Consider the following 23,551-nt stretch of genomic DNA (forward strand, 5'->3'; position numbering starts at 1 on the left):
GAAACCAATGTAAAGGGAGGAATGAGGCATGGAATGTTACAGTATGGCCCAGCCATGGCTACTTGGATAGTTATTGTGTTTAAAGGCAAAATCATGATGACCTCACCAAAGCAAGTGTCTGTACCTGTGGCAAGGGTAGATGATTACATAGTTCAATCATTTGATCTTTTCTGAACCTTAATGTAGACACAAGAAAAAGCAAGTAAAAATTGGCCCCCAGTAACTACTTTCTGTGGTAAAGTATTTCCTTTTGCCATTTTTCAACTTATGGTATCTCCTGTCCTCCATATGCAGTTCATGTCAACTAGTGAAGGCTTACAAGTACCACAGGCTAGAGGAAGAAAGGCATGATAGGATTGGCAGCTATATAGGGGAGGTAGTTTTGGAGAAGTTAATTTTTGGTTAGGCTCCCTTCTATTGGACTCAGAATAGTGTGAAAGGCCAGGAGGAGTTTGTGTGAAGTGCATTGAAGTCAATTGTGACAAATTTAATGGTTAACAGCTGCTAGTAATCAGTAAAGTATGTTGCTAATAATCACTTAAGTTGGATTCATTGATTTAAATGTAATTCACCCCAAAATCAACTGGCATACAGGGGCATAACTAGTAGGAGCAGCACCTGTGACCACAGGGAGGCTCAGAGCTGTTAGGTGTCTCCAACTACTATTTCACTCCCTGAAGTAGGCAACTGAAGTCAAGTGGGAGGATCATGGAGGCTGCCATATTTATTTCCTGTTAAGCAATACCCGTTGCCTGGCAGTCCTGCTGATCTATTTGGCTATAGTAGTGTCTGAATAACACCAGAAACAAGCATGCAGCTAATCTTGTCAGATCTGCATGCTTGTTCATGGTCTATGGCTAAAAGTATTAGAGGAGAAGCCAGGGAACTGGTATGGTTTAACAGGAAATAAATATGGCAGCCTCCATACCACTCTCACTTCACTTGTCCTTTAAGTTGTATCTTTTCCCAGCTATATCAGCCCTGTTAGTCTGAATATTCTTGGCAAGCGAGATCTTTCATCCCTGTAATTCATTTAGTACCCCTTTTCAAACACCTATGTCTTTCATACTATGTGGTACCCATCTATACTCTATAATTCATATGTGGCCTTACAAGGGATTTATGCAGATACAGTAGTATACTAGTGTATACTAGTGTATTTTTACTTCCCTTTTTTATGTGCCTAAGAATTGTATTTGCTGTAGCTGCTGCTGCTGGCACTAAATAAGGTCACTGAACTTATCATCAACCAGTATTTCCAACAAGTTCCCCAGCTGTATTTACTTTATACAGAGCATTGGCATGACCAAAATATACAACCTTACATTTATTAACATTGCATTTCATGAGCCATATGCATGTTCATTTACCCATCTTATCGGTAATATGTCATGATTCTACTAAGTGCTGATAACTAGTGTTGGGCGAACACCTGGATGTTCGGGTTCGGGCCGAACAGGCCGAACATGGGCCAGATGTTCGGCATGTTCGGCCCGAACGCCGAACTCAATGGGAGTCAATGGGACCCCCGAACATGCCCATTTTGGGGGCCCTATGGGGTCGCAGGCATAAGGGGGGAGCATGCCCCGGTCGCGGGGGGGGTCGGAAATTCCCCCCACCCCCTCCGCTAGCGCTCCCCCCTCTGCCCGCTTCTCCATACAAAAAGTTTGAAACAAGTTCAATAGTACCTGGCTGGTGGCACTGGCTGGCAGTGGAGTGAGGAGGAGGAGGAGTCCGAGTAGCAGAGTGACGTTGAGGCCGGGCAGCGGGCGGTTCAGCGCTAGTACCCTTGTGGTACTTCCGCCCTTTCTCTGACCTCACGTCCTCTGCGTGATGACGCATACGAGGGTACGCGTGATGCGTACCCTCGTATGCAGAGGACGTGAGGTCAGAGAAAGGGCGGAAGTACCACAAGGGTACTAGCGCTGAACCGCCCGCTGCCCGGCCTCAACGTCACTCTGCTACTCGGACTCCTCCTCACTCCACTGCCAGCCAGTGCCACCAGCCAGGTACTATTGAACTTGTTTCAAACTTTTTGTATGGGGAAGCGGGCAGAGGGGGGAGCGCTAGCGGAGGGGGTGGGGGGAATTTCCGACCCCCCCCGCGATCGGGGCATGCTCCCCCCTTATGCCTGCGACCCCATAGGGGGCATAGGGGGGCAGTATTCGGCCGAACAGGGCCCTGTTCGGCCGAACAGGGGCCCTGTTCGGCCATGTTCGGCCATGCATTCTGCAGTTCGGGCGAACCCCGAACAGTTTGGCCGAACACCACCAGGTGTTCGGCCGAACTCGAACATCACCCGAACAGGGTGATGTTCTGCAGAACCCGAACAGTGGCGAACACTGTTCGCCCAACACTACTGATAACTATACATCGTTTTGTATCATCTGCATAATTAGAACTAGTGATCATTGAGCTTATTTGAGAATGTAAAGTATCACTTTGCCTTCAAATTTTATTATGTTTATTACATTAAAAAATGCATTAACCTTCCTGGCGGTCAATTAAAACCACCAGGGGGCCGCACAGCAGTTTTTTTTTTTTTTTTTTTTTAAATCATGTAGCTAGCCTAGCGCTAGCTACATGACAGCCACTGAGCAGCGACATCCCCCCACCTCCTCCGATCACCTCCGGCGATCAGGCCCGTCAGGAAATCCTGTTCTAAACGGGATTTCCATTAGGGCTTCCCCCGTCGCCATGGCAATGGCGTCAGTGGGAGTCCCGATCCGCCCCTCAGTGCTGCCTGGCACTGATTGGCCAGGCTGTGCAGGGGTCTCGGGGGGGGGGGGGGGACGACACATCCTCTAACGCGGCGAGCGGTGGCGAATCGGCGGGGAGCGGTGGCAATCGGTGAGTTCACGCAGCTAGCAATTAGCAAAGCGCTAGCTGCGTGCAACAACAAAAAAAATTACACAAATCGGCCAAGCAGGGCCTGAGAAATACTCCTGCGCGGCATAGCCTGAGCTCAGGAAGGTTAAATAAATCTGAATACACTTTTAACTTTTACAGCATAAAAATACATATTACATACTGCAATAAATACTGAAGCAGACCTCTGCTGTTCATTGCTTTGAAGGTGTCGTTATCTGCTGGGTCTTCTTGTTGTCATCGGTCCAAGGGCTCTGTGTCCACTGCCTTCTGGCACATAGCCTCGCCCCCTTGCTGAAACACGATAGAGATAAAAAAAACCACTATGTCGTTTTTTGGAAGGGGGTGGGCCTATGTCCTAGAGGCCAGAGGACATGGAGCCTCGCAAGAGATTCACAAGAGGAGAGGAGCTATAGAATGAGCACTTCACACTTGAAGACTGGTATAAGTAGCAAGATCCACATGGCCAGCAGACACAGGCATCTTCATATTGGCCACTAAGTCTGACTTGGGAGTCCCATAGTAACTGCAGTAAGGCAGTCCTTGTCATAGGTGGGCAGGTCTCAGGGGTGTAATTACAGAGGAGAAGCCCCTGCAACTGTGAGGGTGCCCCACCCCACCTATTAACCTTCCCTTTGTCCAATAAAGGGATTCATCCTTCAGATCAGGTGATTTTGTAGCTTCATTTGTTATGGGTGTGAAGATTATGATGGCCACGCTTTTTTATGACCCATGCAAGATGGGCCTTCAGGCTGTGAGGGTCACACCAAGGGGAGGCAAGGGGAGGAGTGTGAACTTTGGGAGACCCTATAAAATTTTGCTAGGGGGAGCCATGATTTGAGGTTACGCCCCTGGTGGGTCTGATTGTGATTCCTCCTGCAGCCAGAGACATAACGACAAATCATCTTAAACCTTACTCCACCAGGAATTCTCTATCCATACTATCCTGCTTCAGAGCTGGGTGTGGACTCCTCTTCGGTTCTCTGTAGTCATGTGATATGCTGCATACCCGTACCCACTAGCTCCCAAAGTCTTCCTGCATGTCACATGACTGATCCAGGAATAGCATGGGCAGAATGACTAACCCAGAACACTACTTCCAGATCTCCTTGTCCCTTTGTAAAGAGAGCGCAAATCACAGCCTAGTGCTTCAGCACCCCATTAATCTCGATAGCAACTGTTGGACTGGAGGAAGTGGATGTGTCTGCGACAAATGGCAGCAGTCATCAGTATCCCACACCGGATTGGATACATGTGCTTGCCAGTTGCTTGAGCAACCGGACTAAAAAACCACAACCCCCCGAAAATGCTCACTGAGCCTCCAGCGATGTCTTCTGGACTTCATGCAGCTCCCATGAGCTTTCTGGTGTCCTCTCAACACGTCACATGTCACCTCGGGTACACTTTAAGTATTCCATTAATCGTATTTTGGCTGTTTTATAAATGATAAGTGCTACACACTTACTCAACTTTTTAGTTGTTTTAATTACTTAAACTTCCTACTTCTTGCAACAATCCCTCCACTCCTCCCTTCCCCAAAACAAACACACAAACACACACACACACACCACCTTCTCCTCTGTGTTTTTAGCATGTGCATAGTCTGGGGGTTACCAGAGGGCCTCAGCCATATGCCACCAGCAGGAGCCAAGAATAATAACATGGGCTATATTCAGGGCCAGATTTCTACTCCTTGCTGCTTAATGTAATGAACGCTGGAGAGGCAGCTGCGGGGAATAGTGCTACTACCACAGCTGCCTCCAGCCCCCTGTTTAGCAGCATGTCTGGGCCTCAGGCGTCTAGCACGCCAAGGACGGAACTGTCAGTTGCACATAGGGTTGCCTTGTCACGCGCGCGCACACATAGACGGGACCTTTATGCGGGTAGGAGGCGCATCAGCTGACCAGCTGGTCGGCTGACGTCAGAGGAGACGCTCGCCGCTCCTCATTGGATGATCGCTGGGGGCGTGCCTGAAGGGTCTCCTTTGCTTCATAAGCCATACTGTGTCACTTGCAATCTGTCTGCTGTTGCGAATACTTCATGTTAGCGCTCAGACCCTTAGATAGTTCCGGTGTGCTTTGATCCGGGAGGAAACCGGGGATTTCACACACAATAGGAATTGTTTGATAGCCTTAATCATTACCTTACTGTATATTATTTGTGTATGACTCTGGCTTGTTCTGACCTCTCTCTCTCTAAGTGATTCTGTACCTCTGCTCATCTGATCCTGTTGCCAAACCCTACCTGGTTATATCTTTCTGACTCTGCCTCCTGATTCTGTACTGCATCTGTCTGTCTGTCTGTTGCCGAACCCGATCTGTCTGACTACTCTACTCTCACCAGAGGGCCCTTGTCTCTGGTGAGAGACATTATACTGATTGTACCCACCAGCTTCTGGTGAGGTGCTGCCCTTATCAGTATTACTGTTGCACCAAACACCTCCTGTATTTGTTGTCACAGCTTCTGATATACCAGTATTATAGGTGATTCTGCAGATCACCTTATAATCAGGTATATATCTGCATTAGGATATCAGGATTAGGTAGCCTGATGAACCCCCCCTCCAGTATTGGTAGCTATGTGACTCCCTTATTCCCTCTCTTTACCCCCCCCCCCTTTCAGTATAGGTAGCCATCTTGCCTCCTCACTGCAGCAGCCATCAATGTCACAAACATCTCTGATCCTCTCCAGCGCAGAAGCTCTGTCTCTATCAGCCACCGCAGTCACGTGCTTGCCCAATTTCCCTGCTTGCAAATGCTGCACCATTTTAGCCTGCTGCTCACGTGCCCCTTGCTCCTGTGGTGCCCTAGGCCATGGCCTAGGCAGCCTAAATCTGGCCCTGGCTATATTGGAGTATGGCACATGGACAGAGTATGGAGGGATGGGGGTTACTTACTGATTTTTCCACTTAACATGGATTATATCACTTCAAATTGTACCTAGACTTATAAAAATATGTTTTCTGTTCTCTACGGGAAGCATGGTTAGCGCCACACCAGGACTTTGTTTCTCTGAAGTCTCATTCCTAAGATATTCCCTCTTTGTGCCTGTAGACTGGCAGGAAGTGTACAGGCAAGCAAGCAAAATAAAAAATAGACAATGCATGATATGCTAAATGTATTAATTTGTACAGTAGATCAAAAAAGCTGTTAGTTCGAATGATGTTCAATTAAAACCAGAACACAATTCCAACTGTCAAAGGGGGAATTTCAAATAGTGTGCACTTCACAAATGCGTACCTTTTTTAAAACATTTACTTAATTTACTTAAAGAGACAAAAGCGAAAAAAAATTTATGATATTATGATTTGTATGTGTAGTACAGCTAAGAAATAAAACATTAAGATCAGATACATCAGTCTAATTGTTTCCAGTACAGGAAGAGTTGAGAAACTCCAGTTGTTATCTCTATGCAAACAAGCCATTAAGCTCTCCGACTAAGTTAGTCGTGGAGAGGGCTGTTATCTGACTTTTATTATCTCAACTGTAAGTGAACTGTTTACTTTTTCTCTGCTAGAGGAGAGTTCATTACTTCACAGACTGCTCTGAAAGACTCATTTTAAATGCTGAGTGTTGTGTAATCTGCACATATTATAGAATGATGCAATGTTAGAAAAAACACTATATACCTGAAAATAAAAGTATGAGAATATTTTCTTTTCTGCTAATCTTCTAGTAATTATTCATAGTACACAACCAATTCACTATATCATATTTTTTTTTTCGCTTCAGTGTCTCTTTAACCACTTCAGTTTGAATCTACGACGCCCTGTTTGTGGCTGAGAGGACGTAGATTTCAACAATCGTCACCGCATGGCAGTGTTGCTCGGATAGTGCTTTTTAAAATCCGAATTGATCCGGATCTGGATACCTAGTGTAATGATCCGCTCAGCTGCCTGCGCAGGCAGGCAGCTTTTTGACCACTGTTCAGGTCTGCATTCTGCAGGTCTCTGGAAGAGAGACCTTTTGTCAGTTTTGCAGCTTGCTGCTGCTGAGGAATTTGCATATATTTGTCATGCAAATTGCCTAGCCACATCCTTTGTAGGCTTGCTCTATATATACCATGTGATTCCACAGTACGTCGCTGGTCATAAGGGTTTGTCCTGTGAAGCACTCCTGAAGTGTCAGCCATGCTTGTTGTTTGAAGATTAGCTTAGAGTAATGACTGGGACTGCACTAGGCATCCTTGCTAGAGCAGTCAGGATTGTATTATTTGTATTGCCTTTTCTGTCTGTCTGTGGGGTACTAACCAGAGCAGCGGTTGTTGCTGGTGGCCCCTTCTGTTCATCGGTCTGTTGTACTTGGATCGCACTTGCTCTGGCGGAAAGAGCAGTGGATTCAGCTCACTCTGTTGCTATACTTGGATCGCACTTGCTCTGGTGGAAAGAGCAGTGGATTGTATCTCACTTATTCCGGTTTTCGTGTATCTGTCTTGTCTGATACGAACGCTTGCTGGAGGCTCGGTGAGGTAACCGTTAAGCAAGCGCTCGCGTCCTCTGTTCCATGTTTGTCTGTTGGTGGTTAATTAGGCGTGCTTGTCTCTGTTGTGCTTAACACGCGGAGACCGTGCAGAAAACGCGTTCGCTGTTGCGAATGAGTGCGGTGTTCGCGTTTAGTTAGCGTTTGTTATTTTCCTTATCTTCTCATTGTATGATTTGCTGTGCCTTTGCTACTCTCGTGCTCTGCCTTGCTGTAGCCTTGTGTCACCTCTGGCAATCGCCTCTCTCGCGATTGCGTTCCTACTTCATATCTGCTGTTGTGTGTGCACCGTCGCGGGTTGGCGACTAGATTGGGGCATATGCATACATTCTATCCCTGTGCTCATTCTCTTTCGCAATCGCTTCTCTTGCGATTGCGTTCTCACTTGGTTTCCTCTGTTGTGTGTCCGCCGTCGCAGGTTGGCGGCTAGATTGGTGGACATACATACATTCCTCATCTGTGCTTATTCGGTCTTGTGTCGCTGTTAGCAACCGCCATCTCTGGCGATTGCCTTATCACCTTATCTTCCTGGTTGTGTGTTCATCATCGCAGGGTGGCGACTAGATTGGTGGACACACATACCCTCTGTCGCTTTGATCTCTCTCTTTCAGGGCTATCTTGCCCTGCGTTTCTTCCCTTCGTGCAAATCCTGTCTGGCGTCTGTGGCAGGGCAGAGGAGCTGTTCCTCTGCACTCCACAGCTCCACCTGCCGACAGGAATTTCCCTCTACAGGTGCATTGCACCTTTTGCTGGGTTCCCTCAAATTATACGCTTGTGGAGGATTTCCACAGTGTCAGCGCACATCTTGTGCGCTGATCACGGAGAGAATTCCACAATCGTTACACCTAGATATCCGGATCCAGTTCGGATATCCGAATCCAGCCTTTTAGATATCCGCGTTCACGCGGATATCCGGTTGCATTATCCGGGCTATTCGGATATCTGGATAGAAAAACCGGAAGTGCCCTTTAAATAGCTTTAAAAGGTGTTTTTAGGGTAAATGAGGCATGTATCATCATTATTTTGCAAAGGGGAACACTAATTGATGATGTGGGGACTTAAAAAAAATGGCTGTCAATTAACATCAGGCCTAGGTTCCAGTCAGCGGTCGTGCAGCCCACATTGTGTTCAAAGTCCAACCGCACAACTGGGACATGACAGTTTTCAGCCAAGACACCTCCAAAAAATTATGCAGCAATTGTGTTTTGGATTAAATATAGGTGGTATCAGTGGCCTGTGGCACCCTGGCCTGGCGGTGGGAGCTGCACAGGCAGCAGGAGCAGGGCAATGCAGCAGCAGCAGGTGTAACGTATGCCAAGAGCCTGCCGGACGTGGCACGTGGCACTTGTCACGTGTCACGTGGCACTTGCCAAGTGTCACGTGGCACTTGTCACGTGGCACTTGTCACGTGTCACTTGCCAAGTGTCACGTGGCACTTGGTTCTTGTCACTTGGCACGTGTCACGTGGCATTTTCCAAGTGGCATGTGTCACGTGCCATGTGACACGTGCCAAGTGACACGTGCCACGTGCGAAGAGACACGTGTCAAGTGACAGTCAGACAGCAGAAGAGAAGACACTAGTGCACACTAACACATTAATGAATTAACAATAGTGTAGTGATAGTGAAGGGGTTAATCACTGAGCTTATCACTGTGTAAAGCCCTTGCCCCAGCAACAGCACTGCAGCTGTGCAGCACACACTCTAACTGTCACACTATGAGATAATCAATCAAGCTAAATAACGATTACTATAGAGTAGTGAGGGGGTTAATCAATGAACAGCTTTAGGTGTATAACTGTATACAGGCAGCCCTCGCTAGGCCACCAGCACTGCAGCATGTCTCTCAGGAAGCATTCAGCAAGCCAGAACGATCTGTCTCATCATGGCAGCCCTTCTTATTATACAGTGGGGCTGGCCAGTGTTCCTTTCTGTGATTGGTTGCTAAGGCTTCTGCTGGGAGCCCTTTGATTGGCTCCAGGACGTCATCACCTTAGTTACAGTATTTCGGATTCGGATATCCGCGGATATCCGGGTCATGCATCAAACTATCCGCAGATAGCTATGCAGATTTCTATAGCTATCCGGGATCCGAAATCTGATCCGGATAGCGTAAAAATGGTCGGATATCCGGGTTAACCCGGATATCCGGATTCCGGATGAGCATCACTACCGCATGGTCCCGCCGATTGCGCCGCTCTGTCCCCACCGCAACCCCCTTGCCCTGCCATCAGGAGCCAATCCTATTGGCTTACCTTGGTGGACACGGTCAGAATGAAATTGGCTCCTGACTGGTGCACAGAGCTCTGCTGTCATAGAGACAGCGGAGAGAGGGACCTGTGGAAATGGGAGAGTGGCGTGACCGTTGAAAGCGGCGGATCAGTGCAGCGCTGGCCACGCTGGGGATATCGCCTGCACCCCCCAGCCTCCCCCCCCGGGGTGCCGCTGTGTGGGTTCCAGGCGGTGAGAGAGCCTGGGACCCCCGCGGCCCCCGGTTGTATGGGGCAATGGGAAGCCTCTTCGTGGCGCCCCTGGATAGTGCTATGTAGCATGAACTAATTCCCACAGGGCGATTGTTTTGCGATGTTTGGTTTTTGACCCTGCATATTTAGGCATGCGAAAGCAAATGCATATTTGCATGAGCAATGTCTCGTGTTTAGCCAATAGGCCAAATTTGCAAAGCCAGATTTGTCAGGTTCACTTGGTTGATGCACACATTTCCTTTCTGGTGTAATTAACACAGGATGGTTGGAACTGTGTCTCCTGCTCCTTGTCACCTCCTTTCAACCAAAACGATGGCTGCCCCAATGACAAAGCTGGCAGCCCCCATGGATCACAAACATTTGCCTGTTCTTTTAAAACAGGCCGAGTAAGAGATTATATTACCTATATATTCTAATTAACATAACTAATGTAACTTAATGACAGTATGTTTGTTTAGGCTTGAGTTCCCCTTTAAGGAAGAATATGTCATCCCTAGAACTTAGGTTTTCTTTCCCAGTTTCAAATACTGAAACTAAGGTCAAGGTACAAAAATGGCAACATAATATTAATTATTTGGGAAATATGCCCGAAGATTAGAACCAAGCCAAAACACCTGCTGGGTTTACCATCATTAGGAAAGTCCCACACGTCTTGTGTGTGATCAGGGAAGAACAATGATAAGATTAGGAAATATTTAAGCATATAAAAACCCATCGGAGGCTACAGAAGACACTTCCAGTCCAACATCATGAAGAACCTAATCCTCCTCTGTATTCTGGGATTTGCTGGTGAGTTTTTGTTTTTTAGTGCTCTAGCCAGGAAGTTCAACTTCATTTTCTTTTTCTGGGGCATAATTTGCAGTATGGAGATTTTAATCATGTGATTGATTTCCAAGTCTCTGACTGGCTGGTCATTTGATCATATGTCTTGTTCTGCTTTGTGAGCAAAATGAAACATGTTACATGACTGGCACCAGCCAATCAAAGTCTTTCAAATACAAATTCATATAGAACACAATTACAGTACATGCTTTTCCATGTGTTCTCTTAAAGCGGACCCAAACCAAACATTTTTTTAATTAAAAATATTTAGTTGCACCACTCTGACACATACAAAGATAAATAAACACTCCTTCAAGCCTATGAGCATTTCAGTGCATGCTTTTCACCCTTCTCTTTTCATAACTAGGGTTATACAGGGGGCAGCCATTAGCAATTCCTCCTTTGCTGGACACCATCTACTCCACAAGTTTGCCGGATTCTGTCCCGGCAATTTGAAAGGAAGGGAGGGGTTTCTCCAATACATGTAAAATATTTTATATGTGTCATTATGCAGCTGAAAAAAGGCTGCTATTTATTATTATAATTTAGAAAATCGATTTCATTTCTGAAATCTTGTATTTTTAATTTGGGTCCACTTTAAAGATATTTTATGTTGGATAACTTGACCATCTCCAGTGAAAAGGCTTTAGACAACAATATGAAAAGAAGGGTATTAGAGGATTGAGGGGTGATTTTTTTTTGTGGTTCACAGCTATTAGGCTACATAGGAGCAAGGGACCCAACACGTGTTGAGGGTATTATGAAACCTTTCTTATCAACTTGTACCCAAAAATATGTATTTTCTCTTGGCTGGGGCAATTCTCATTGGAAGGGATACAGGGAGAAATGATATTATGGATTCATCATAACATAACTTGTTAAGCAAAAGTAAGGGACACATGAAACAGAAATGCAGTTGGAGGCAGACTACCTGATCTATATTCTCATTAAAAGAAGCATTTTTAAAATGGAGCTGACAGACATACTATCTCCAAAAACAAAAACAAAAAAACCCACTTGCTTAACTTACATAAAATATGTATTTCACTGTCCAAATTTTGGTTTCAGTGAGTTTCATATAGTAAATAAAGAGAATTCTGTTTCTGTACTTTTCAATTTTGGAATCCCTGTGTCTGAAGCCAATCCTGATGTAATTTCCTCCCTTACTCTGTTTCCACTTCTCTGTCTGATTTAGTATGCAATGCCCATCCTCCTCCCAGTCTTTAGACACTCCCACACAGCTCTGCAGTAAGAAGTGTTTCGTCACAAATTATTGTTTGACCTGGTTTATTTGTATAGATCGGATTTCAGAGTCACTTTCTCTGCTTCTAAGCACAAGAAATATTGTCCAATCAGAGTGGAAAAGAGGTGTGGGAGGGGAAAACGGGACTGAAAGAAACTTCAGCCAATCAGGCTGCATAAGTTATGTCTAAGGGGAAAAAGGGATAAAAGTAAAGAAGAAAAACAAAGCAAAAAAAAAAAAACCAGCATGCACTGCAACTTCTCTTTTGCGGCAGATGTACCAAATAAGAGCCAGGGGACCTGGTAAATTAAAAAGTAAGAGTGGTTTTTTAACTTTTGGATAGCCTGGTTAGAACCTTTATTATTTGTTTACCATATAAAAATAGAGAATTGATTTTTTATTTTATGCCTAATAGTTACTCTTTAAACATCCAGCAATGACTGTCTGCATATTACCTTTAAGTATCTTTAGTGAATACTCAATAGACCTAAAAAGATTGTTGTGTTAGAGTTATGATCCTTCTTCTAGAACACAAAAAGGTGTTTATTCAACTTTTTTTTTTATTCTTTAGCCTTTTTTCAATATGAACCCAAAAGACTATTCTGTCTGGATCTCAGTGTTGGCCGTTTTTATTAGGTTATGTCCCAAAAAACATATTTTTCCTGCTAAAGCCAAAATAGTGGCTGATAAATCAGATTTTCTGAGTGCCATGCAGATTATAAGAACCTAATACAATGCTTAGTTTACATTGATTATAAATAAAATTGACCAGACCAGGAAGGTGATTAATTTATTACTACCAACATTCAATTAAGGCTCGGTTCATACTTGATCGAAAAAAGCAGACACTTTGGCCCATATGCAATTTACTTTTTCACCTGAATTATTTCCAAGTTGACATTTTCACACCTCGTCATAAAATCCCTTTTAAAGCGGACCCAAACGAAACATTTTTTTAATTCAAAATATTTATTTGCACCACTCTGACACATACTGTACAAAGATAAATAAACACTCCTTCAAGCCTATGAGCATTTCAGTGCATGCTTTTCACCCTTCTCTTTTCATAACTAGGGTTATACAGGTGGCAGCCATTAGCAATTCCTCCTTTGCCGGACACCTCCTACTCCACCAATCTGCCGGATTCTGTCCCGGCAATATGAAATAAAGGGAGGGGGTCCACCAATAAATGTAAAATATTTTATATTTGTCATCATGCAGCTGAAAAAAGGCTGCTATTTATTATTATAATTTAGAAAATAGATTTTATTTCTGAAATCTTGTATTTTTTATTTGGGTTCACTTTAAGCCACAAGCAAGCAAGATAATATTCAAAATAATTTTGATAATACTTTTTTCTTTACTTTTTGGTACTTTTTAGATTACAAAATTCTGAAAAGTTATTTTAAAAAGAAGTTGAAACTACTAGGAAAAACTCAGGTGAAAAAGTTAACTGCATATGGGCCTTTCTGTCAGTTTTTTTGTATTCACAAATGGACATGTCGAGGGATCCTTTGTTATTAATAGGATTCATTCATACTTTAGTTTGCAACAGATCTGTGAGATCCATTGTGGTCAGCAGAACTCAAAGTCAACTCCCAACGTGCAAGTTTTTTCCAGTCAAGAGGATGTGTTTCCCATAGAAGCCTATGGTGGAAATGCATCTGCCTCCAGCCTCCAACGGACCACAATAAACCATTAGAGCAGATACTGCTGAGCAATGTGCAGACCATTGGAAGTCCAGCTCAAGTGTATACCCAGCTTAAAAATTATTTGCTTCTGGCATAACCTTAAGTTTTGTCTTCCTTTCCAGCGGCACACTCCACTTACGATGATGATGACAAGATAGTAGGAGGATACACCTGTCATGTGCCCTACCAAGTCTCACTGAATTCTGGGTACCACTTTTGTGGAGGATCTCTCATCAACGAGCAATGGGTGGTCTCTGCTGCTCACTGCTACAAGTCGTAAGTACTGGCAGAAGAACCAGGGTAAAAAAGACGCGTGAATATATTTCAAAAGTCCTTGAAAACCTTTCTCTTGGTTATGATAGTCTAATATATGATTGGATACTGTAAGACTGAGGGCTGGGTTGCTACATATTACAGATGGAGTAATTTGAAATAAGGCATGATAAAATCTCCCCTCTCTTCTTGTCCTTTGTGTCACTGTGGAGGAAGTTAGGGCGTAAGGGAGATGTACCCTTTCCCCAACAAATGCCAAATATATCACTCTGGAGCAACAGTTGTTTTTTATTACAATGTTTTTCATTGCTGAGAAGATTTTCTTACAATTTCTGAGCAGTGGAATTTATGAACGCAAAAGAGGATGAGGGAAAGCTCAGAATATCGAATGTACAAGTAGTCCTACTGCAAATATGATCTATCTAAACGACAGGCGTCGAACTCCAGGCCTGGAGGGCAAGATCCATGCCAGTGTTAAAGATAGGCCGAGAAAGAGAGGAATGTGTTCTACCTGATGGACCACACCTTTCCTGATTCAGACCCATCAATTAATTTGAGCTGTGTCAAAAATGTGTGAGGACCTTGGCCCTCGAAGGACTGGTTTGACATACCTGATCTAAACGCACATACAAGTCTTAGTAAGACTTTAAAGCCCCTACCCACCCTTGAATATTTTTACAAATACACCCCCACCCCCTTGCTAAGTAAGTCAAATAGTTTGTTGAAAAAAAACTGATAACCTTAATTTTCTGAAAGAAAATGACTACCACATGACAGCCCCTGCTTTGTTGTCAAGATTAAGGCCTCAAGCCTTGATCTTGACAACCTGCAATGTCTTGTGGGAGAAGATGCATGATTGAGCTGTCAATCCTCGGCCCTCCCAGTGAGGAAGCAGGAGGGTGTGTGGTCAAACTGCCAGTGACTCAACTCCTTTTCTGTAAGGGTCAATGAGAGGGGGACATTGTGGCTACCAGAACCAGTGTGGCTACAAAAAAAGAGCTATGTGAGAAACCCACAGAGCAGTGACAGTCATTTTACCTAAAAATTAAGGTATTTGTTTTTCTTTAAACTATTTAAATTACTTAGCAGGGCTGTTTGGAGTGGTAGGGGTAAAAAAACAAAAAAAAAAAAAAAAAACTCAGAGGATGGTCAGTTAAAATGAGTAAAGTATGGAATCTAATTGGTTGCTGAGAGTGCAGTGCTTTGCACCTCAACACATTCCATCCATGTTTATTTCACTTGCTTTTGGTAACCTCCAAGTAATTCATTTAGAGGCCGACTTTTTGTAAAGTTTCAAAAATTGGTCTCCTTAACTTTGTGGGTATAAAAAAATGGGAATGCTTGACAGTTTGAAAAGCATATAAATCTAGTTACTCAGATTGCACAATGATAGTTTTCCTGAAATGTCCAAATGGGAACAACCAGCAAAGCTATTCCAACCTACATTTTCCAGCTTTTCAGATGGATACACATTTTTGACCACTTAAATCAGTGCCGGTTCTCTCATGAGGCAAGGTGAAACATTTGCATCAAGTGGCAGAAATTACAGGGGCAGCATATTTGTACTGTGTTTACACTTACAGCATGCAGTCAGAGTAGGAAGAGAACGAGACTCACAGACACAGCCAGCCAGTGTGCTATTGTATTGAGCTGCAGCATGTCATGTGAGAACATTAATTAAAGCAGAGTAAATTGTTGAGTGTTGTGTGATCATTGCAAATTGGGTGGGAGTGGGGGCTGCATCTTCACAAGTTTACCGCAGGCAACAAAAATTCTAGAACCGGTCCTGACTAAAATCGATCATTTGTCATTAGTTACATCACTTTACATTCATCTTATTCGTTTACCATAATTAAGGTTTCATCATTTTATTAGATAACCTTAAACTTCAAACAATCTCAGTGGAAACGCGTATGCCTACCATAAAAAACTTTCAAAGCATTGCTGGATATATTTACCTTATTTTCAACGTTATAAAGACCACCTTCAGTTTTTTTTTTTTACAAGATACTATCGGGAAGGAGATTTTCATGCTTCTCGTCATGATTTCTTATGGTGGCCACTAATGGTCCAATTTCTAGCGAAAAATTGTTCGAGCGATCAGATATTCTGATCAGAAGAAAAATCGTTCACTACACCATCAACGTACTAATCTTTGCTTCCTATCTATCAATCAATCAAGAAAATCCAAGTTTTGGTTTGACAAAAATCCAGTCAGATGATTTTTTATTATAATCGTTCATAATCGATTGTGCCCATCAACTGTGATTATTTTCAACCAATCTGATCAGAATTTCTGATCGCTCTAACGATTTTTCGCTAGAAATTGGACCGTTAGTGGCCACCTTAAGGCACCTAAATAATACCTGATGAAGTGAGCTTATTTCACAAATGCATTGTATTTTAATGCCGAAATTGATTTTTGAAAGCAGTAAGTGTAACATTTTGCTCTGCTTTTAAACTACTTTATAAAAAAATAATAACAATTGTAAAACATTTGGATTTTTTTTTACATGGCCATAAATGTTTGCACATATACTCATTTGTGTGAAAATTAGTTTTCTTATGCCTGTAGATTTCAAGGCATCTGGTGAAAATTAGTTTTCTAATGAATACATATTTCCACGCATATTCCCATTTGTGCCAAAATTATGGAGAAAGTAAAAAAGCCATATTCGCTAGTCATCACTATATCTGGACATAATGTTTATCTTATGTTTTCTAATATATACTTACCTTTGAAAGATAAAAAATTTTGTAGAACAACCGTTATTTTTAAAGGATCCTTCTCTCTATGCATATGGTTGCCATTCTTGCAACCCACTTGTGAGAGTAGGCAAAACATATTTTAAATACACACTGTAATTCTTTGAATTTACTACACTATTGGTATATTTGTTGTCCCTGTGTGTTTTTTGTGTTTTGGAAGGTCTCTGGTTATCTCTCATAGGGCCCGAACCAATTAACTTTTTTTCCTAATGCTGGGTATATACCACAAGTTTTTTTGGCAGATAGATGGCTCAATAGATAATTTCCGACAGGTCAGATCTGATTTTGATCATTTTTCTGATCAATTTTCTCATAGACGTGAATAGAAATCAATCAGAAAAATGACCTGAAATCGATCAGACAGTAAATCTGCTGAAAAATCTCATCGTGTATTCCCAGCATAAGATATCTTCTAGGTGATTTTTTGAACGTCTCAATAAAAAAATGCATTTAGGCCAACAGCAAGCAAGAAAATACTCAGAATAATTGTGGCAGTACTTTTTCTCATACTTTTTCAGTTGCAGTGTGATGGAAAGTTATTTTAAAAAAGAAGATGAAAAATTATCTCCTAGGAGAAAATTTTGGTGAAAAAGTGAATTAGATCTGGCCCATAGTGTTAGGAAGTGTTGGAATACTTTGAAACTCTTAAAACCCCTTCCTATTGCTTTGTTGAGGAGAATTTCCCATACTTCCTATTCACATGAAGCACAGCCAATCTCCTTGAGAGAGCCTTAGTGAAAAAAAATTGTATCTTGTTTGTAGTGTGAGGACATCAAGTTCTGACTGAAGTTCTGTTTTGTGTTTTCAAAAATATTTTTTTTTTCTCCATTAGACGTATTCAAATCAGAATTGGAGAATATGACATCGAAAAAACTGATGGAACAGAACAATTCATTCAATCTGCAAAGGTCATTCGACATGAGAAGTACAACTCATACCTGATTGACAATGATATCATGTTGATCAAGTTGTCTGAACCAGCTCAGCTTAATGCTGTAGTGCAACCAATCCCTCTGCCAAGTCAGTGCGCACCTGTAGGAACCACGTGTCTGGTGTCTGGTTGGGGAAGCACCCAGGGTACAGGTGAGTGGATGAAATTAAAGGACAACTATCAGTAACCAAGTGTTATAAAACACAAATGTACAAATAATGTCTATTTAATAGCTGTATAAACATGTTCCTACTTTTCATGGAAAAAATCAGATCTAAAAGCTCTGCATCACTTGAGGTTTAGCCCAATTGGATTAATCCATTAGCAGAGGTGAATCTGTGTTTTATGAGTAATGGGGCAGCAGTCAGTGATGGTCTCCACACTTCTCAGAAAGGTACAGTGAAAGACATTTAGCCTGCCTTGCTTTCAGGTTTCACACTCTATCAGTAAAGAATGTTTACTCGTTTTGCAGATAAGAGATATAGGGCCATATGCAATTCACTTTTTCAGTTTTCTCCTAGGTGATAATTTTTCATTTTCGATTTAAAATAGCTTTCCAGTACTTTTCAACTAGAAAAGTACCAAAAAGTAGGTGAAAAAGTGCTACCAATATTATTTAGAACATTTTCTTGCTTGCTGGTGGCTTAAAAGGCATTTTATTGACAAGTTTAAAATTATCACCTAGGAGAAAACTCAGGTGAAAAAGTGAATTGCATATGGGCCATATAGCGTTCCTTGTGTTTAGCATGTCACAAGGGTTTCAATGCATTCTTCTTAGACACTTCAGCCATCCCTAAGGAGGCCAGCATCTTATCAGGATAGAAAAAGGCTAAATTAGGCTGCTTACACAAGAACAATGCATAATACACATCAGAGATCAGGACCTGATTCCCTTGGGTGATATTAATGTGTCGGGGCTGCACACACCCATGTAAATACATGCCGGGTCATAGAGGCAGATAGCATGGCTGAAGGCTGCACTGCTGGGACAGGTGAGTGATTAATGTAGCTACATGTGCAGGGATCCCTGAGGAGCAGTAGGGGAAGAACACTTGGCAGGGTCTGGTGCCATAGGCCCCTGTAGAGGTTGGGTGCCAAGGGGCAATTGTCCCCTTTGCCTGTATGGCAGTGCCACCTGTGTTCATATGTCACCCCACTAGTTTCACCATTCAGGTTTCCTCAGGGGTATATTGTCAATATACCCCTGAGAAAGCCTAAATGGTGAAACACGTTGAGTGACCTATGAGCAGCAATATATGATTTTAAGGCACTGAATAAGATAATGATAATAAGATTTGAGTGCCCGGATAAACATTTTAGTGTTAATCAGTCATTAGGAATCCTGACTTAAAGCAGCTCAAAAATAACCCAGAGAAGCAGGCCTGGATTTACATCACTGGAGCCTATAGGCACAGATGTCCTAGCACCCTACCCTTCACCCTCCATGAACCTACAAACCCCCAATGAACCGCAACGCAAGTGTTCTGGCTGTCCCAGCTGTCACTTCTCCCTTACTTCCCTTTCTAGTCATAGGTAGCTACAGGTGTGTGTCCCTTAGCATTAGGTAGCCAGAGGTACCCTCAGTATTAAATAGCTAGAGGTGCCTTCATCTCGTCAGTGGAATGCCGAGAGCAGGGTGAGTAGCCTTTCATTTACCCTCTGCTCGGGACTCTGCATAGGGAAGGAGGGAGAAGGGCACGTGGAGAGGGGAGTGAGCAACTTTTCCATCATCTGGCACCTGTAGGCACGTGCCTACAGTGCCTTATGGTAAATCCGGCCCTGCAGAGAAGGTAAAAGTAAAAAAAGTGGTCACTGTAGGGATACCACGGTCACCTGTATGACAAGGAAAGACCAGGAGCCAAATGGTGCAGTATTGTTGGTATTAGATGTTAGATTGTAGTATACGAGTATTTATACTCACAAAGCTGTATATTGCCAATGGGCAAACAACTGTCCACGCTCGGTATTCCAGGTCCTACTGGAACTGGAGGGTCGCAGCTCCTGGTTGGTTCTTCTTGGTTGTAGATAACACCACACCCAGAAGGTGAACACCTCCAAAGGAAATGTAATGTTTAGTACTGCCCCCCCCCCCCCCAGTACTAAACATTACATCGCCTTTGGAGGTGTTCACCTTCTGGGTGTGGTGTTATCTACAACCAAAAATAACCAACCAGGAGCTGCAACCAACAATAGGTACATTACCTATTTTTTGGGCACCTCCACCCCCCAGTACAGAGAAGGTAAAAGAGCATTTTCTGGATAGGGTTTAAGGTTTATGCACATTGATGGTTTCAGGGGTAGCACTGAAGCTTTTTTTTCAGAGAAAGAAAATAGTTCCAGAGAATGATAATTGTAGAGGATTGCCTATAAAGACTGGAAGATTCTAAGCAGATTTACCTATCTGGATTCAATTGCATTCGGCTACATTAACAGGCATCTTTAACTACATAACAACCGCGTCATGCCGACGGGCGTGACTGTGGCGGCAGCCCCAGGACCACCTAACGCCGATTGGCATCAAGTCCTGGAGCTGCAGTTTCCAAGGGAACGGCCGCACGCATGTGTGATCGTTCCCTGACAGTTCACTGTGCGGAGCTCCGTGATTAGCCTGCTAGCCGCTGATCGCGGCTAGCAGACTGTTTGTAAACGAAAGGGGAAATAAATCCCCTTTGTTTACATCCGTACAGCGCTGCGGTCTCCAGCAGCGCTGTACGAGATCGGCGATCCCCTGACTCTGATTGGGTCAGGATCGCCGCGCTCTCATAGGCTGATGCCGATGAGAGGCGGAACAGGACGTCCTGTTCCATACAGAACACGGAGGGGAGGAGGGAAGGGGAGGGAGGAGGGAGGGAGAAACAGCCTCATACAGGTTGAGAAAAAAAAAAGTGCAGCAGCGATCGGACCACTCCGGCGGCATGTCCCCTTAGGGACAAAAATTGGAGGGGAGTCCAATCACCATGCAGCTTCGCTGGGCTGTGCAGGAGGCTGAAAAGCCTGCACAGCCCAGTGCAGCAAAAAATGTACTGGTCTTTAGGGGGGTTTAACAATGCGGTCATCAAGTGGTTAACATCATCATCATCTGACATAGTTACATAGTTACATAGTTATTCTGGTTGAAAAAAGACACACGTCCATCGAGCTCAACCAGTACAAAGAACAACACCAGCCTGCTCCCTCACATATCCCTGTTGATCCAGAGGAAGGCGAAAAAACCCTTAGAAGGCATGGTCCAATTAGCCCCTAAAGGGAAAAATTCCTTCCCGACTCCAGATGGCAATCAGATAAAATCCCTGGATCAACATCATTAGGCATTACCTAGTAATTGTAGCCATGGATGTCTTTCAACGCAAGGAAAGCATCTAAGCCCCCTTTAAATGCAGATATAGAGTTTGCCATAACAACTTCCTGTGGCAATGCATTCCACATCTTAATCACTCTTACTGTAAAGAACCCTTTCCTAAATAAATGGCTAAAACGTTTTTCCTCCATGCGCAGATCATGTCCTCTAGTCCTTTGAGAAGGCCTAGGGACAAAAAGCTCATCCGCCAAGCTATTATATTGCCCTCTGATGTATTTATACATGTTAATTAGATCCCCTCTAAGGTGTCTTTTCTCTAGACTAAATAAACCCAGTTTATCTAACCTTTCTTGGTAAGTGAGACCTTCCATCCCACGTATCAATTTTGTTGCTCGTCTCTGCACCTGCTCTAAAGGTGCATCTAAAAATGTATTTTCTTCTCTTCCAGCATCCAACCCAGATCTCCTGCAGTGTGTCGAGGTCCCTATTGTGTCTGAAGAGGACTGCTTGATATCCTATCCTGGACAAATCACAGAGAACATGATCTGCCTGGGCTACCCAGAGGGAGGCAAGGATTCCTGCCAGGTAATATTTATGACATATACTATATCTTCTTTTTCTATTCTTCAATATAAAACATGCTGTAACATTAAATAAACATTTCATGAGTTTATAATCAGGGGAACCATTCCTGACCTGCCTTGCCCTGCTTTCCCTGTTGTCATAATATCTGGTCCACCACTTGATCCACACATGCAGCTCAGGAACCTCAGAAAATGTAATCTGAGTACTTGACCTCATTGTAGAGATATTTAGGAGAAGGTGAGCAGTAGAGGCCTTCGTATTTGAAAATATGCTTTTTTGCTTCTATCCCAGCTAGATCTGTAGAAAGTTTTGACCGGCTGAAGGCCTCCTCTTACATATATGGCCAGCTAATCACCGTAGAACAAGTTATCCCCGCATTCAGCAAGTGATTATCTCTCTCCACCAATTGAGGTCCTGTGGAGTTTGAAAAAAGAGGCCAACAGCACAGCTGTTTCAGTAGAATTAAATGTGTCCCTACCTAATATGGGTAGGGATTACATAACATGACAATAGGTACACTTTTATGGAGCGAGTCTACTCTTGACTGCATATTCTATTACCGCGTCCTGCAGATCCATAGCATGACTAATTCCCACATTGTTTTCCTTTGCAAAATTTTAATCCATACACAGGTTCACGTTCACGTCAAGCATCAAAAACAATCATTTTCAATACTTCCCTCGGGAGAAGGAAGCCTCTGGTTCCTCCTCCAGAGGCTTCCCTGCCTCCTTTGTCAGGCTGTTCCAGCACTGAGATTCCTGCAGCTCACAGAAGGCTTTTGTTTTTAGCAGAAAAAGCTGAGCCCAACCAGGTTTGTGCTACTGCACATGCCGGAACGGTTGACAAGGGCTTGCTGATTATGATCTTTCGGGGGATGCAGCTTTAGAACTGGTGGAAGAGATCGGGGGAAGCCTCTGGATTATTCAGAGGCTTCCCTCTATTCCGGTAAGTGCCAATTTTGGGACGTTTTTTCCTTACAGGTGCCCTTTAATACTCCAAGCTGTAGTTTAAATCTCCATAGCACTGTTAAAAATCCAAAGGTAAAAATATTTCCCTTAAACTGAAACTTAAGTGAAAACAAGGTGATGAGATAAACAATTGTATCGATCCTATTCCTAAAAATTAGATATACCGCAGTTTTATGTTATGGATGTAATTCCTCATCAGTGAGGGACGCTATAGTGTGACAGGGTCCCGAATGGAGAAAAACTGTCCATTGCATAGCTGAATATTAACTCTTTCAGGCAGAGAAAGAAGAAAAGCATCACAGCATATTAATCTGTGAGCTTGGCCCTGTACATTCACATGTCTATCTCATCATGTCACATGTCACTTGAGCTTCCCTTCAAAGGAGATAATTCAAATTTGTAGAACGGTTTTTGACAAAATTTCAGATTGCTTTAGAAGTAAAAATAAAATTAAATAAATATTCTGGTGGTATTCCAGTCATTTTAACCATGTTTTTCTTTGTTTGAAATGTAGGGTGATTCTGGTGGCCCTGTGGTTGCCGATGGAGAGCTTCAGGGTGTTGTGTCTTGGGGAAGAGGCTGTGCTCTTCCTAAATATCCTGGAGTCTACACCAAAGTTTGCAACTACGTCTCCTGGATAGAGAATGCCATTGCCAACAACTAAATTTGCACACTAATGCGCCTTCAACAACTTCACCAGGTAGATCAGCAGACATTAACTCCTTTCTCGGTCCACATGGCCTATTCTCAACTGTTCTTATAGCAGTCTGGACTTCGTCTTGTGTCTTGTGAAGTTCCATTCCTTGTAAAAAAAACAAAAACAAAAAAACATCAATTTACACTGCTTCAGTATAGAACCGAACTTGGCGATATGCTTGGAGATATGATGTTGCGTAATAGATGATGTGAAAAAGTTGATGAGAAAATATGAAAATAAATTACCAGTATGCATTAAAACATTAAGACTTGTGTTTTTCTTCCACTGTAAAACCAGCTATCACCATACCATCACCTATTGTTTATTTTAACTAAAATGAACCCTGAATGGTCCCATATTCACAAGCAATGAGAATACGTTAGGCATCAATGCTCTGATGTTGGCAACAGAGGAACCAGAGCGGTAATGACCCATCACATTTTAAT

At 43.2% G+C, this 23,551-nt stretch overlaps 1 protein-coding gene across 1 annotated transcript in view; it reads left to right on the forward strand.

Annotated features, from left to right (window-relative positions):
• The window catches only part of LOC137536653 (uncharacterized), a 46,623-nt gene extending 23,277 nt beyond the window's left edge, over positions 1-23,346 (forward strand). Inside the window, exons 7-11 of the mRNA XM_068258897.1 lie at positions 10,556-10,617; positions 13,707-13,860; positions 17,459-17,709; positions 21,304-21,440; positions 22,923-23,346. Coding sequence (XP_068114998.1) covers positions 10,556-10,617; positions 13,707-13,860; positions 17,459-17,709; positions 21,304-21,440; positions 22,923-23,072 — 754 coding nt within the window. The 3' untranslated portion in view covers positions 23,073-23,346. The remainder of the gene's footprint in view (positions 1-10,555; positions 10,618-13,706; positions 13,861-17,458; positions 17,710-21,303; positions 21,441-22,922) is intronic.
• The last annotated feature ends 205 nt before the right edge of the window (positions 23,347-23,551 follow it).

This window comes from Hyperolius riggenbachi, chromosome 10 (genome assembly GCF_040937935.1).
Source record: "Hyperolius riggenbachi isolate aHypRig1 chromosome 10, aHypRig1.pri, whole genome shotgun sequence".
Classification (NCBI taxonomy): domain Eukaryota; kingdom Metazoa; phylum Chordata; class Amphibia; order Anura; family Hyperoliidae; genus Hyperolius; species Hyperolius riggenbachi.